Source organism: Alosa pseudoharengus, unplaced genomic scaffold (genome assembly GCF_046254945.1).
Source record: "Alosa pseudoharengus isolate Yale_2024_CS ecotype anadromous, Long Island Sound unplaced genomic scaffold, YU_APseudo_1.1 YU_APseudo_1.1_scf_5, whole genome shotgun sequence".
Classification (NCBI taxonomy): domain Eukaryota; kingdom Metazoa; phylum Chordata; class Actinopteri; order Clupeiformes; family Clupeidae; genus Alosa; species Alosa pseudoharengus.
Window position 1 is genome coordinate 22,183,175 of NW_027468837.1, and position 13,532 is coordinate 22,196,706.

General features: G+C 46.4%; 1 protein-coding gene across 2 annotated transcripts in view; it reads left to right on the plus strand.

The window, feature by feature from the left end:
- The window catches only part of cttnbp2nla (CTTNBP2 N-terminal like a), a 19,864-nt gene extending 13,098 nt beyond the window's left edge, over nt 1–6,766 (plus strand). For both annotated transcript variants that reach the window (XM_076268147.1, XM_076268148.1), the window contains exons 3-5: nt 1,842–2,081; nt 3,156–3,263; nt 4,041–6,766. In XM_076268147.1, coding sequence (XP_076124262.1) covers nt 1,842–2,081; nt 3,156–3,263; nt 4,041–5,459 — 1,767 coding nt within the window. In that variant the 3' untranslated portion in view covers nt 5,460–6,766. The remainder of the gene's footprint in view (nt 1–1,841; nt 2,082–3,155; nt 3,264–4,040) is intronic.
- Nucleotides 6,767–13,532: the final 6,766 nt, after the last annotated feature.

Below are 13,532 nucleotides of genomic sequence, written 5' to 3' on the forward strand. Positions count from 1 at the left end.
AAACAAGTGGAGTCACTTAGGCAGCCCGAGGGGACTCGCTTGTGACGATCCTCCTTCCTTTGATCAGACGCAACCTTCATCAGATGATGTGATCCGCCATATCTGCGCTGTTTGATGAGCTGGAAACCAAAGGGAAAGATATCTGTTCACCAGATCAGAAGGCAGACATTAGTAAGACTCCTGAGACAGAAAAGCACAAGTCAGAAGGAGCGGCAGGCCAGAGTGCGGGACCAACGTGCGTAGGGTGCTATTGAACTGTGTGTGATTCACATAACCAGACTGTTATTGACGCTCTACCCCTGCTGGTGTTCTCCTCCAGTGTGTTTAGAGTTCAGCGGAAACATGATGAAACAGACACACACACACACACTCACACACACATACATACACATACACACACACACACACACACACACACACACACACACAGCTGCATGTACAAAGACACACACATAAACACAGACAACTTCTTTCTCTCTCTGTCTCTCTCTGTCTCTCTCTCTCTTGCTCACACACACACACACACACATTTGGAAAAATGCTTTCTGTTGCTCTTGGCACTGGCACTGGAGCGGCTGTGTCTAACTTCCTGTTTAGTGGGCAACATGAGTGGGATTTGTGTGTGCCGCTGGGGAGAGAAGGAGCACCGGGTGCAGTGCCGCCCACACCTGAACGTCCCCAGGCACGGATAAAGGCCCGCTGCGGAGCGCCGCGCTGTGAAGTTATTAAACGCAGAGTCGGACTGTTTATCTATCCCTGCTCTGGTCAAAACACACATGGACGTTCTGGCCTGTCAGGTAATAAGGCCGGTCAGCTGTAATCCAGAGCGAATGGTCGAAGTCTCCAGGCTCCAGTTGTGCTCAGATGCTGGAACTCGCCCACTCGCTGTCTCTTAGTCATTTGGTGCTTTATATTCCCTCTTTTGTTGTCTTTTGCGGCTCTTTTTTCCTGTTCTCATGTTTCTTTTCTGTCTCCTGTCTTGACTGTGCCTCTTCTGTCTTTGCACCGTCATATACAAAACACCCAAACCTGTAAAGACCACTCACTCATATCCACCCACTCACTTACACCACGCTGTCCCATGGTCATAACACGCCCAATATCTCTCTTTCTCTCTCTCTCTCTCTCTCTCTCTCTCTCTCTCTCTCTCTCTCTAACACTCATACAAACCACCAGGCCTGTGTGCACTAGTTTCCCCTCTCCTCTGTCTCACTCGACACATACATTGCACACAAGACTAAAAACTCACAGTTTCTCCTCTTCCTCTCTGGGTAAAACACACTGTCCCATGACATGACCCTCATGTTGTCCTCTGTTTCGTTATCCAATTAAGACCCATAAACTTTGGCCTGATTCATACTTTAGTCTACCCAAACTACACAAACATGGACACACCCAGCTACACAATGAGGGTTTGGCGTGTACCTCTGTAGCAAAATGTGCCAAGAGTGCCATGTCATTTATTTCTGATGGGGGCACATTGTTCGCGTAGCTTGCGTAGACTATGAGACGGCACTTCAAAACCTGTGTGGGCCTTGCGTTGTCAACTGCGTCTGCGTTGCTTGCGTAGACTGTGAACAAGCCCTTAGGGGCCTCTGATGCCTCCAGTTCTGTTGTCTTTATTTAACTCCCCTCCCTCCTCTCTCTCTCTCTCTCTCCTCTACTCTCTACTCTATATTCTGTCTTCCTCCACGCTCATTAGCACAACTTCAAAGTCATCCACCTTTTGCTGACTAGCGTCTCAGCTCAGGTCTGACTGCAGATAGCTTCAGTCAAACTGTCTTAGGCTGTGGTAGTAATGACCCTTTCTCTCTCTCCCCTCCCTCTCCTCCGCCTTTTAGGCCCAGCACAGGAACACGTACGTCCGGGAGCGCTACGGGAAGTTCAACCTGAGTGACCCCTTCCTGGCGCTGCAGAGGGACGGCGAGGCGCTGCGCGGCCCCAGGGCGGGGCCCTCGGCGGGGGAGCCGGCCGTGCACCCTGACCCCCTGACCGTGCTGAAGCTGGTGGTGGGACACTGCCGCCGCATGCAGGAGAAGATGCTGGCGCAGCTGGCTGCTGCTGAGAGCAGGCACCGCAGGGTAGGGGGCTGCAACACTAACTCAGTCAGTCACTCTCTCACAGTTCACACAAGGCTAGGCTAACTGGTCTGCTGATAGCCAGCACCGCAGGGTAGGGGGCTGCAACACTCACTCACAGTTCACACAAGGCTAGGCTAACTGGTCTGCTGAGAGCAGGCACCGCAGGGTAGGGGGCTGCAACACACACTCAGTCACTCTCTCACAGTTCACACAAGGCTAGGCTAACTGGTCTGCTGATAGCCAGCACCGCAGGGTAGGGGGCTGCAACACTCACTCACAGTTCACACAAGGCTAACTGGTCTGCTGAGAGCAGACACTGCAGGGCCTTCTTACTGACCCAAACACAGACCCAAAGACATGGCTCCCTTAATCTTCATAAGCTGTCAGTGCAATGGCCAGAGTGTGCCAGTGCTCTATGCCCTTATACACAAGACAACCCAAAAGACAGGCCCGCTCTTGTTAGGTCATTTATGAGATCCTGCCATCCACAGTGATTTATCACACCCATCTGTTAAATGACCGAATGGTGTATTTAAACTCACACACGGCGCTCTACTGCACGTTTATGAGATCGCTGCAGGGAGGTTGTTATTTTAAAACAGAGAGTAATGGAGCGTTTTTAACAGAAGAATGAGTGGTATTTTCAGTTGGAATGTATCAGCTTAGTAATGAAGGACAAAAGGTGTATTAAATGAAAGAATATAACTCTCTCTCTCCCTATCATAACTTTCCTTGAGAGAGTTTGTAAAGGCTTTTGACTATAAATTGAGCTTGTGTTACCTTCCCAGGTCTATGGTCATCGTACCTGTGACTTGTGCTGTGGCACACTAGAGTGTCCAGTCAATTTCCTGTTTCAAATTAGATCAGCTGTCATTATCCTCCCCATACCCTTATTCTGGTGCACACTCACAGACTTCTATGATGGGTTTAAGCGGAGGACTCATTTGGTGTTTCTGTTTTAGCGTGCTGACGTAGCAGTCGGCCACACAGGCTAATCTGTCTAGCCTCGGAGGGCTGAGCTGAGCTGAGCTGTCGGTCTAATGCCTTTTTGTCGCCCCCGTGTGGTCATGGCAGGTCATCGCGGACCTGGAGGAGGAGAGGCGCCGGCATGCAGAGGACACGGCCGAGGGTGACGACGTCACGTGCATCCTGGAGAAGGAGCGAGAGCGTCTGCAGCAGCAGGTAAGTCGCTGCCAGAGCACACGGAGGACTCCTGGCCAACACAAACAGCGCTGTCTCTGCAGGAACAACCTGCTGCGATGAAGGACATTCTGGCACAAACTCCTGCTTCTTTAGTACTGACTCATGTCTTTCAGTAACACAGCGTAGCTGACCTGGGTCAAGAATGTATGCCTGGCTCTCTCTGTGAAGTTTTTAGTATGGATCCTACACTATCTGAAAGCAAACAGAACCCTTTGAGTTACAGTAAAATGTCACTTGTGAGAGTATATCCAGATAGAATTAAGCCATTGTTTTGGGGATGTGAAAGCAGAGATTCTATATTTGTTGATACTGTAGTTGACCGCTCTGACCTTTTACTCTATGAGAGGCTATATGGAGACAGACAGGTGATTAATGAATGATTCATGTTTAATATATTAACAGTAAGTAAGTGTGTTAATACTGTATATATTAACACACTTACTACAGTTTGTGTCTGTGTACACAAGTATACACAAATATGTTTCAAAATACATGCAAATGTCCAATGTGAAATTTCTATATGCATTTTGTATATTGCTCTTATTGAAGTAGATTTTTCTCATGTTTTTTGTGCAAGTGCATATGTGTGTTTTCGGTCAAACCTGTGTGTACGTGCATGCGTGTGTGTGTGTGTGTGTGTGTCCTCATGTGTGTGTGTTTCCGGTCAAACCTGTGTGTACGTGCATGCGTGTGTGTGTGTGTGTGTGTGTGTGTGTGTGTGTGTGTCCTCATGTGTGTGTGTTTTCCCCCGGGCAGCTGGAGTTTGAGCGCGGCCAGTCGCGTCGTCTGGAGCGCGAGCACCGGCGGCTGCAGGAGCAGCTGGACGAGGAGCGCGGGCAGCACAAGCAGCTGGCGTCAGCGCTGGCCCGTGAGTGCCAGCGGGCGGGTGCGCGCGCCCAGGAGGAGGCCCAGCGGGCGGCCGAGGCCTCGCGGCGCCTGGAGCGCGAGCGCGCCGCCACCCAGGGCCTGCGGGCGCAGCTGGAGGCCGAGCACAAGCGGGCGCTGCAGACGGAGGCGCGCGCCGAGGAGCAGCTGGCCGAGGTGGACACGGAGCGCGAGCAGCTGCGGGCGCGACTCCGCCGCGAGGAGGCCCAGGGACGGACGCTGCAGCAGGAGCTGGAGAGACTGAGGGGGGAGCTGGAGGAGGCACTGCAGGGAGGAGGAGGAGGAGGAGGAGGAGGAGGAGGAGGAGGAAAGGGAGGAGAGAGTGGGGAGGTGGAGGAGAAAAGGAGGCCGGAGGTGAGGTCAGTGAACACACAGATGGACGTGACCTCACAGCAGCAGCAGCAACAGGGAGAGGAAGAGGAGGTCCCCAAGATGAATGGCCACCACACTGCACAGGAGCAGGAGGAGGAGGAGGAGGAGGAGAAAGACAACGGCGCGCAGGAGAACGGGCACCTGGAGAGCCGCTCTTGTGTGCCTCTGCACGCGCAGCAGAACCTGGGTCAGTCTCCGCTCAATGCCTCCCCGTGCTCATCTCCCCTGTTGGTCAAGCGGGCGGGCCGGGCATCCCTGTCTTCATCTGCGTCCGGTGCCACCACTGCTACGTCCGGTGCGTCCCCCGGTGGTGCCAACTCAGCCAGCCTGCAGTCCTCCTACCAGGCTGGCATCCACCAGCGCTTCCACGCTGCCCGCCACAAGTTCCAGGGCCTCCCGGACCCCGAGTCCCAGTCTCCGCCTCAGACGGGCTCCCCCTGCTCCCCGCGGGCACTGTCGCCCTGCGGCACTCCGTCCCCCGAAGCCAGCCCATCCCGGCAGATGGCCCGGAGCACCGTGACCCAGGTCCTGTCCCGCTTCACCCTGCCGCAGCCGCAGCAGCAAGCGGGTACAGCCAAGCCCGCCGCCGCCACCGCTGCCCCCAACAGCTCCCCGTTTGGCATGGACTACCGCAACGTGGCGCCCAGCTCGCCCTCCCTCTCGTCCTCCTCGCGGGTGCCCATCGGCGCCCTCTCACCCGGCATCCGCTCGCCCACCATCCCCAGGGCTGACCGGGGCAACCCGCCGCCCATCCCGCCCAAGAAACCAGGCCTGGCGCAGGCCCCGCCGTCGCCCGCCCCCGTGCCCCGCGCCAACCACAACCACTTCGCCGAGCAGCTGTCACCGGCCAGCTGTGGCCTCACCAGCGGCCAGGATGGGGTCAAAGAGCTGGACATGGTGGTGTCGTCCAGCGGCTGACCCTGGGTCGTATTGCACACCCCTTTTCACTTCATATGTTGAGTACACGTGTGCGGTCATGCTCATGTCAAAGCACAGCGTACCAAAAACACTGTCTTCCAAACCTATTCTAGTTGGTTACAGCGACTGTTATACTATTGGACTGAAAATGTTCCAAAAAGATTATTGACTAGTGTATTATTTTGTATGAATAATTCTCCTATGCTGCCTTTGTATGTCTTCCTAGTTAAGCTTATGTTGGTATAGGATTAGCTTTATTAAATTTCATTCTGAATTAGACAAGGGCAAAATAAAGTGCAAGTGCCTCTAGCATCTATATTTATGGTACTGTTGATATATTTGAATTTATATCCAAGAGCTCATGCCTGGATGCGCATCAGGCCTTTTGTGTCTTACCTGCTACATTATGCAGTCGACAGGCACAGTATTTAGCAGGTGGTGCTTATAGAGCCAAAAAGAATTCTTAGGAGTAGCAAACATGAATTTCCAAAATTGTTCTAGGCACTTCCAGAGTTTCCTTCCAGAGGTGTGATATGTATCTGCATTTACATTCCATTATTTGACCAAATATTTGTATTCATATGCAGTAGATTTACTCAATGACTATTTTTAATCAGAAATCAAATGGCTTTAGTGAATACACTGTAATGTATATTAATGAATTGCATGTTAAACTATGTTTTTTTCACAGCTATTTTGTAATTGTAAAGATATGGGAAAATAGAAATGATACCAGGATGCTGCACAAGTAAACATCCATGTTTGATAAAGAGTTCAGAACACATTTTTATATACTGTAATTAGACAAAAAGCTTGTTTTAACTTTTTGCATTTTATAGTAATTGCATATACATGCATACTAATGTTGTTTGTATTGCTTTTATGCTATGAAATTTAACAATAGTGTCTACTTACAGATGGAAAGGTATGGCTATATATGTATAATAATTATGTCACTATGTCATATTCACCATGATCAAGTGCATTTCAGATCAAATTCAAAGAATTCTGTCAAGTCAGGGTCTCGGAAGTCTGAGTTGTGTTGATGGGTCTGTCAGCAGCTAGTATATTCCGCCATTTTCAATCATTACAGTCACAAGAGATGAGCACTGTATTGTAATTGCATTATGATAATTGGTAGTGATTGGTCTCTGTTCAAGGGGCAGAAGGAGGGCCTTGTTGGAAGCCTGGATTGGTGTGGCTGATTGTATTAATGTTGTATGAAATTGATGATGAAACTTTCACGTGAATTTTCAAAATGTGTCCTGTTTTATTTAATCATTAAAGTAGTCGTCTTCTACTACTAACCCACTTCTGGCCATCTTACATTACATTATTGTTATTGGTCAATAGGAAATCACATACCCTTCACCATACCTAGAGATTGGCATGGTTTTATTTCAATTAGCCTAATAGCTGGTTTGATTTGCATTGAGAGACGATCTTATGGAAAGTACCCCATGCCAATTTCTAGGTATAGTGAAGGGTATGTGATGATGTGGGGCTATTTTAATTCCAAAGGCCAAGGGAACTTTATCAGGATGCATAGTATACTGGATCCATGAAATAACTGGCCTTTAAAAATAACAATCTGCCTGCCTCTATAGGAATTTAACGGGGGGGGGGGGTAGGTATGCCACCTGTATTTTAATGAAGAACATTTATTTATTTACAATACATTATTCATTCATAAAGAAAATTGGTGTCCTTAAAGCGATGGTTCGGAGTAATTTCACCCTAGGGTCCTTTGCACCATGACCCCGAGCCAAACACCCTCCCAGAACCTTTTTTCCCTTGGTCGAACCCTGGTCGAGTAGCGCTATCAAAAACTAATGACGTTCTGCAGTCGTGATGGAACCAACTTTTATCTCGTAAATTACCCCACTAATAATGCCCTGAATGGTACGAAACTTCTGCAGTAGTACAACTACGACCTTTAGTCCAATAACGAGGCATTAGAAAGTTTGTAAGTGCACCAGGAGTTTATTATGACCGCCGCTAGCGAAGCTAGCGAAGCGGTCATATAGGGATTGTCAAAGTTTTTTTTTTTTTTTTTTTTTTTTTTTTTTTTCCGTCATCTACTTCCTGAATTTTTGGTCAACGATACCCAGGACACCGAACCACCGGGGCACATGAAATTTGGTGGGTATGTAGCCCCACTAGACTTTTACGGAAAAATTTCGTTTCGTCCCCGGGGTCCACTCCCCCCCCCGTGCTGGGCCCCCCGAACCGCAAAAAAAGCAGTTTTTCCTAAATAACTACCTGAACCGTGGCACCGAGGATGAAGAATCTTTTATGGTATGTTGGTCTCAAGGGCCCACATCAATCTGGCCCATAATCACTCATTTGTGATTTGCACCCCCCCGGTAAAAAATGAAAATGCAATATTATTCTGCTTTAATCGTCCCTATCTTCAGTTAAGATGTTCAGAACTGCACCAAATTTTATGTGTATGATTGACCTGGCATTCTCTGGGGGTATGCCAAGTTTCGTAGAATTTCATCCATGGGGGGGTCTTTAAAAAAATAGATTATGTGTACATTTAGTGACTGTACACTCATTGGCCTGTAGATGGCGGTGCACACATATACACATGCACACACACACAGGCACCCACATACTATCGGTATTAGAACGGCTGATACATAATTACAAATTCAGTAGGATTAAAAGAAAGCCAAAATAAATATTCATCATCATCATCATCATGGCTGCATTTCCAGTATTGGCGATAAGTAGTCGTTTGTCCACTAGATGGCGCATCGTTGCAGTGAGACGTAATTTTGTTGGAAGTTAAACGTGGGTTGGAATACAATGGCCGCTTCCTACAAGGACTATAGTTTACCGCAGAGAACGTCTAATAAGGATAGGATGATGTTCACATGAAATGTAATTCCCATTTCTTCTTGAAGCCGAAATAAATCTGAGGATGTTTATCGGACATGCTTGGTTTTTACTGCAGGTACGTTAATCTTATAATATCAATAAGGACCTAGGCAATGTCACCGTTAGCGTTGGTTGAGTGATGGAGGCCAATTTGATTGATTGCATTTGTAGAAAACTATAAATGCGGTTATACCAAGCAAATTGATAACAGCACTGTAATTGTATCTTTCGACTGTCATTTGTTGCACGTGCTACAAAAATCATTCTGTGCAATGGAAGATTTACCAACGTTACACCGATCTGATACAGTTTTGCCTACATGCGTGAGACTGAGACGCCTGTTTATTTTGTTTGAAGTGCGTGCAGGGTCTGAGAGGGGAATCGATGTGCTTTGATTCCAGCTTGGTAGTTGTAGTCTGTGAAATTAAAAAGCACGTGTGTGTGAAGTATCCAAACAATGACACCTTCATTTCATTATGGCTGCTTTAGCAACACACCATAAGCTACTGTTTAGGCTAGTGGGTCCCATTTAGAGGTGGCTACTTCATTCGCGCTTTCCTTGACTCATGGAGCTGCGTGAATTTTATTACAACTTTTCGCCACGATATGGCAATTTAAGTCCGCTTGATACTGTAAGGCTTAAGCCATTGGTTTCCAAAGGAGATTTTATTTGTGTCGCCAGCATAGCTTATTGACAATTTATGTTGTAAATAGGCCTACCTTATAAGCCTACCTGTAGCTTAAAGGAGAATTCCGGTGTGATTTTGACCTAAATTGTGTTGAAACATGATACCGAGTGTGAACGTATGTCTCATAGCCCATCTCGGCTTGTCCCCTGCACTCCGAAATCTGGCGCTAGTTAGCCGATGCTACCAACAAGGCGGTCAATGGTGGTGCCTCGGCATCGGCATAGCCATGCAAATAAATCACTGTTTTACACCATTTACGAGGCTCAATGTATCTCCACACTTCATTGGTAGACTTCCGAGGGCCCTGACATTTAAAACGAGACATTGAGAACTTTGAAAAAGCACTGGTAGTTTACTTACAAGACGATTTATACAGACAGTACCTTCACGAAGTTTAGCGTTTGCAGCCATCTTGAATTTAGTCACGATAAGTCGAGCGATGAGTAAGAATGAACAGGTATGATAAGGGATCAGATTCCAAAAATAATTCTGTGGAAATGCATGGATTACAGTTTCTTCCAGTAGCAGCAACTGGAATCCATGCATTTCCACGGAATTATTTTTGGAATCTGATCCCTTATCATACCTGTTCATTCTTACTCGTCGCTCGACTTATCGTGACTAAATTCAAGATGGCTGCAAACGCTAAACTTCGAGAAGATACTGTCTGTATAAATCGTCTTGTAAGTAAACTACCAGTGCTTTTTCAAAGTTCTCAATGTCTCGTTTTAAATGTCAGGGCCCTCGGAAGTCTACCAATGAAGTGTGGAGATACATTGAGCCTCGTAAATGGTGTAAAACAGTGATTTATTTGCATGGCTATGCCGATGCCGAGGCACCACCATTGACCGCCTTGTTGGTAGCATCGGCTAACTAGCGCCAGATTTCGGAGTGCAGGGGACAAGCCGAGATGGGCTATGAGACATACGTTCACACTCGGTATCATGTTTCAAAACACTTTAGGTCAAAATCACACCGGAATTCTCCTTTAAGGAAGCTAACAGCTTTCTATTAGGATCTAGTTTGTTAGTTACAGTTTTGTCATAACTCCCTGATGCATTTTTGCATTTAGAATAGCCAGAGCGTGAACAATATCGGGTGCCTATGGACTAGGCTCGCTTGGTGAACCCAGCCTGATCTGCCCGCTATTTATTTTTTGATTTCTTAAAAGATTGAGCTTGGTCTGGTGAAAGCCAGACTAGCCATGGACCTCAGTTACACAATGCAAGGGAACATGAATCAGCCTATATTTGCACGAACAATAACGGACAACAGCTCTTCAACTTTGGCCCGTTAAAATGTGTATGAACAGTCTAGCGACGCATTTCATCAAGGCCCATTTGGACATGTCAGTTATTTGCACCACTAGTAAAACAGCATTTCGTTTCAGACTACTGTTACTTAATTTGTGCATTAACAATAACGTTTCAGACTACTGTTACTTAATTTGTGCATTGACAATAAAGTATTACATGAACTAAAGATGACTAAAATCTTATGTAGAAGAAGAAACATTCACAAAAAAATCCATCCATCCAAAAATGACCTTTGTTTTTGATAGCTGTTGAAAACGGCTGAGATGTTTTTGTAAATAAATAAATAAATAAACAAATAAATAAATAAATAACATTATGCTGATACCTTTTGCTTTTCCCAAATACAATGTAGCCTACAGGTGTAAGTGACCTTTCATCAATCCAGTTGCAATGGATGAACTGTGATGAACTGCCCTACTTGTGATTGTTTAGAGATTTTAAAGGTTTTATAACAATGCTACATCTTCTTTGGCTATTCTACAATCTATTCACCTTTTCAGCACCAGTAGGCTACTTTCTGTGCAGCCGCACACACACACTCAGGCATGCCAAACAAGCATACACAAAAGTTTCAAGAGTGGGGGATGGAGTAAAATATGGAGACAAATTGAAGTGTGCTTTATTTTCGCGGAACGGATGTACAGGACTGAGCGGCGGTCATATTTTGTACCGCTATGCGGTACATCTAGTTTAAATAAGACTTGCCTGATTATCTGCTACTATATCGCTGCATCGACGTTTCTTCCGTGATTTGGGAAAAGCCTGTAAAAGTCCTGGCAGGAAGCATGCATAAGGATGTAGATCCAGGAATGCACTAATATTTTGTTCGTAGTCCAGTTTGCAACAATTATTAGTTATTACTAAGTTGTAAACACTTCGGAAAAAAAAATATTTAAAACTGGATATACCAAAAAACGTTGATGTAATCGCTTCCTGCAACGACTTTTACAGGCTTTTCCCAAATCACGGAAGAAACGTTGACGCAGCGGTATAGTAGCAGATAATCAGGCAAGTCTTATTTAAATAAACTCCTGGTGCACTTACAAACTTTCTAATGCCTCGTTGTTGGACTAAATGTCGTAGTTGTACTACTGCAGAAGTTTCGTACCATTCAGGGCATTATTAGTGGGGTAATTTACGAGATAAAAGTTGGTTCCATCATGACTGCAGAACGTCATTCGTTTCTGACGGGGGGAGTTTTTGATAGCGCTACTCGACCAGGGCTCGACCAAGGGAAAAAAGGTTCTGGGAGGGTGTTTGGCTCGGGGTCATGGTGCAAAGAACCCTAGGGTAAAATTACTCCGAACCATCGCTTTAAGGGTTGAATTTTTTTCTCATTTTCTAAATTAAGGCATTAAGATCAATTTTCAAAATATTATTTTTTATTCCTCTTTTTAGTCAACTTTATCATGGGGGTGTAAACGTATGCAACCCACTGCAAAGCTATGAATTTAATCCAGTATAACGAAAGGACATTTCCAGGTTAGAAGCAGGTGTGTCTACTGCTTGCTTTTTGATAGCCAATAACACATTTCACCGGACTGAGATGTACCATGTACATTATGACTCTTGCAGACTGACATGCAAACTATCTCCAGTCTGCAGTGCACCTTTATGTGTGGTCTTTCCAAACCATTTGACATTTAAATGTCTCCCTGTTGTTGTGCAACGTGGCCACGAGGGGGCAGTGTTATACTACTTTATTAGAACCATACTTGGTTCTACTGAGGGGTCATGTCTGCCGGGTGAGTAACATTCTGAAAAATAAAAAGCAGTTGATGGTCAGATTTTTTTCGTGGGAAACATGTTAACAGTTGGATATCATTTTGCAGCTGTACTCAACATGTGATGGTCACTCTGTGTGTGCATCAGCTCAAGCTAATCTTTGGGTTTTATGTTGTTGCTCTCTGAAAGCAGGCTAGAGTCAGATACCTTGTGGGTAAGCGTGGTGTGTGACTAAAAAGACTGGTGTTGGCACTGATGGGACCTCAGCCTTTAGGCCAGGTCACATACAACAAAAATACTCCAAAATACTGCATTCCTGCATATGAAATGCATTTCTCAAAAAACAACGGTTTTGACACTTGAGGTGGAGCTCTTAATTCTGTTACTCACGTCAATGTAGGCCTATGTCTCTGTGTGGTGGAATCCAGGCAGCTCAAGAACCCTTGGCACCAATTATTCAGTGTGTTGTAGGCTAACATTCAGTCAGGGGCGTCGGACTGGGGGTAAAACCCCTACTGATTATAGGGGCTCAAGGGGGGAGAGGACCCTTGAAAAGTCTGGAATATATTTTATTTTACCTGGGTTGAGGAACATGGGGGCCCATCAGGACTGCCTATGCAGGGGCCCAGGATCTTGTGCTACGCCCCTGCATACAGTGGTCGATCCTTCAGTTTGCAACGGTATTCCATCAATCCAAACACACACATAGTCAGTCTGTCATGTTTTTATTTGACATCTGGGGCAGGTCCTCACCACTAATATGTGTGGTGAAGTTGCCCGTGGTGGTTGCTGATAGAGCATTTTTTTTTCGAGCTCACATTCTTCGCATTCACACAAAAGCCGGTTGCAGTCCGTCACCATGGCACGCGGGAGCGGATGATTTGTCGGCCGGTGTCCTCCTCCGAGGCAGCGGGTCACCTCATCAACATTCCTGTGAAGTGAGCGGTGGACGGGGACAGGTTGCGAGGGCCAACAGGGACGCATGCCTGCCCACCAGTTGAGCTGTCCATAAACCCCTGCGGCCTGGTAACGGGAGGCTGGCAGCTGGCATTGGCGCCCTACTCTCCAGAGTCGTTGGAAAGAATGAGGAAGGGCACTGTGTTGCGCATCGCCGGTCATTATTACTGCGCAACATTGCACAAGATGTGGAATGACAAGACAAAAGTGAGCAGGGGTTTGAATGTGAAAGACCAAACGTGCTTGAGGCTTTATGGAATTATATAAAAAAAACTGGAAAAATGACAAAAATATTTTAAAACCAATACAGGCCTTACAGTTATGTGGGAGATTTAGTGGAGGCTCGTATGGTTCTCCAGACAAAAAAACTCTTTCTGCTTTCCCAAAGAATAACGGGAAATATTAGTGTTTTCATTGCTACTCATATTTCTAATTTGCCTGAAAGGAAGTGACACATGAGCAAAACTTTATTTTACATTAGCTGAACGGAACTGTGGAAT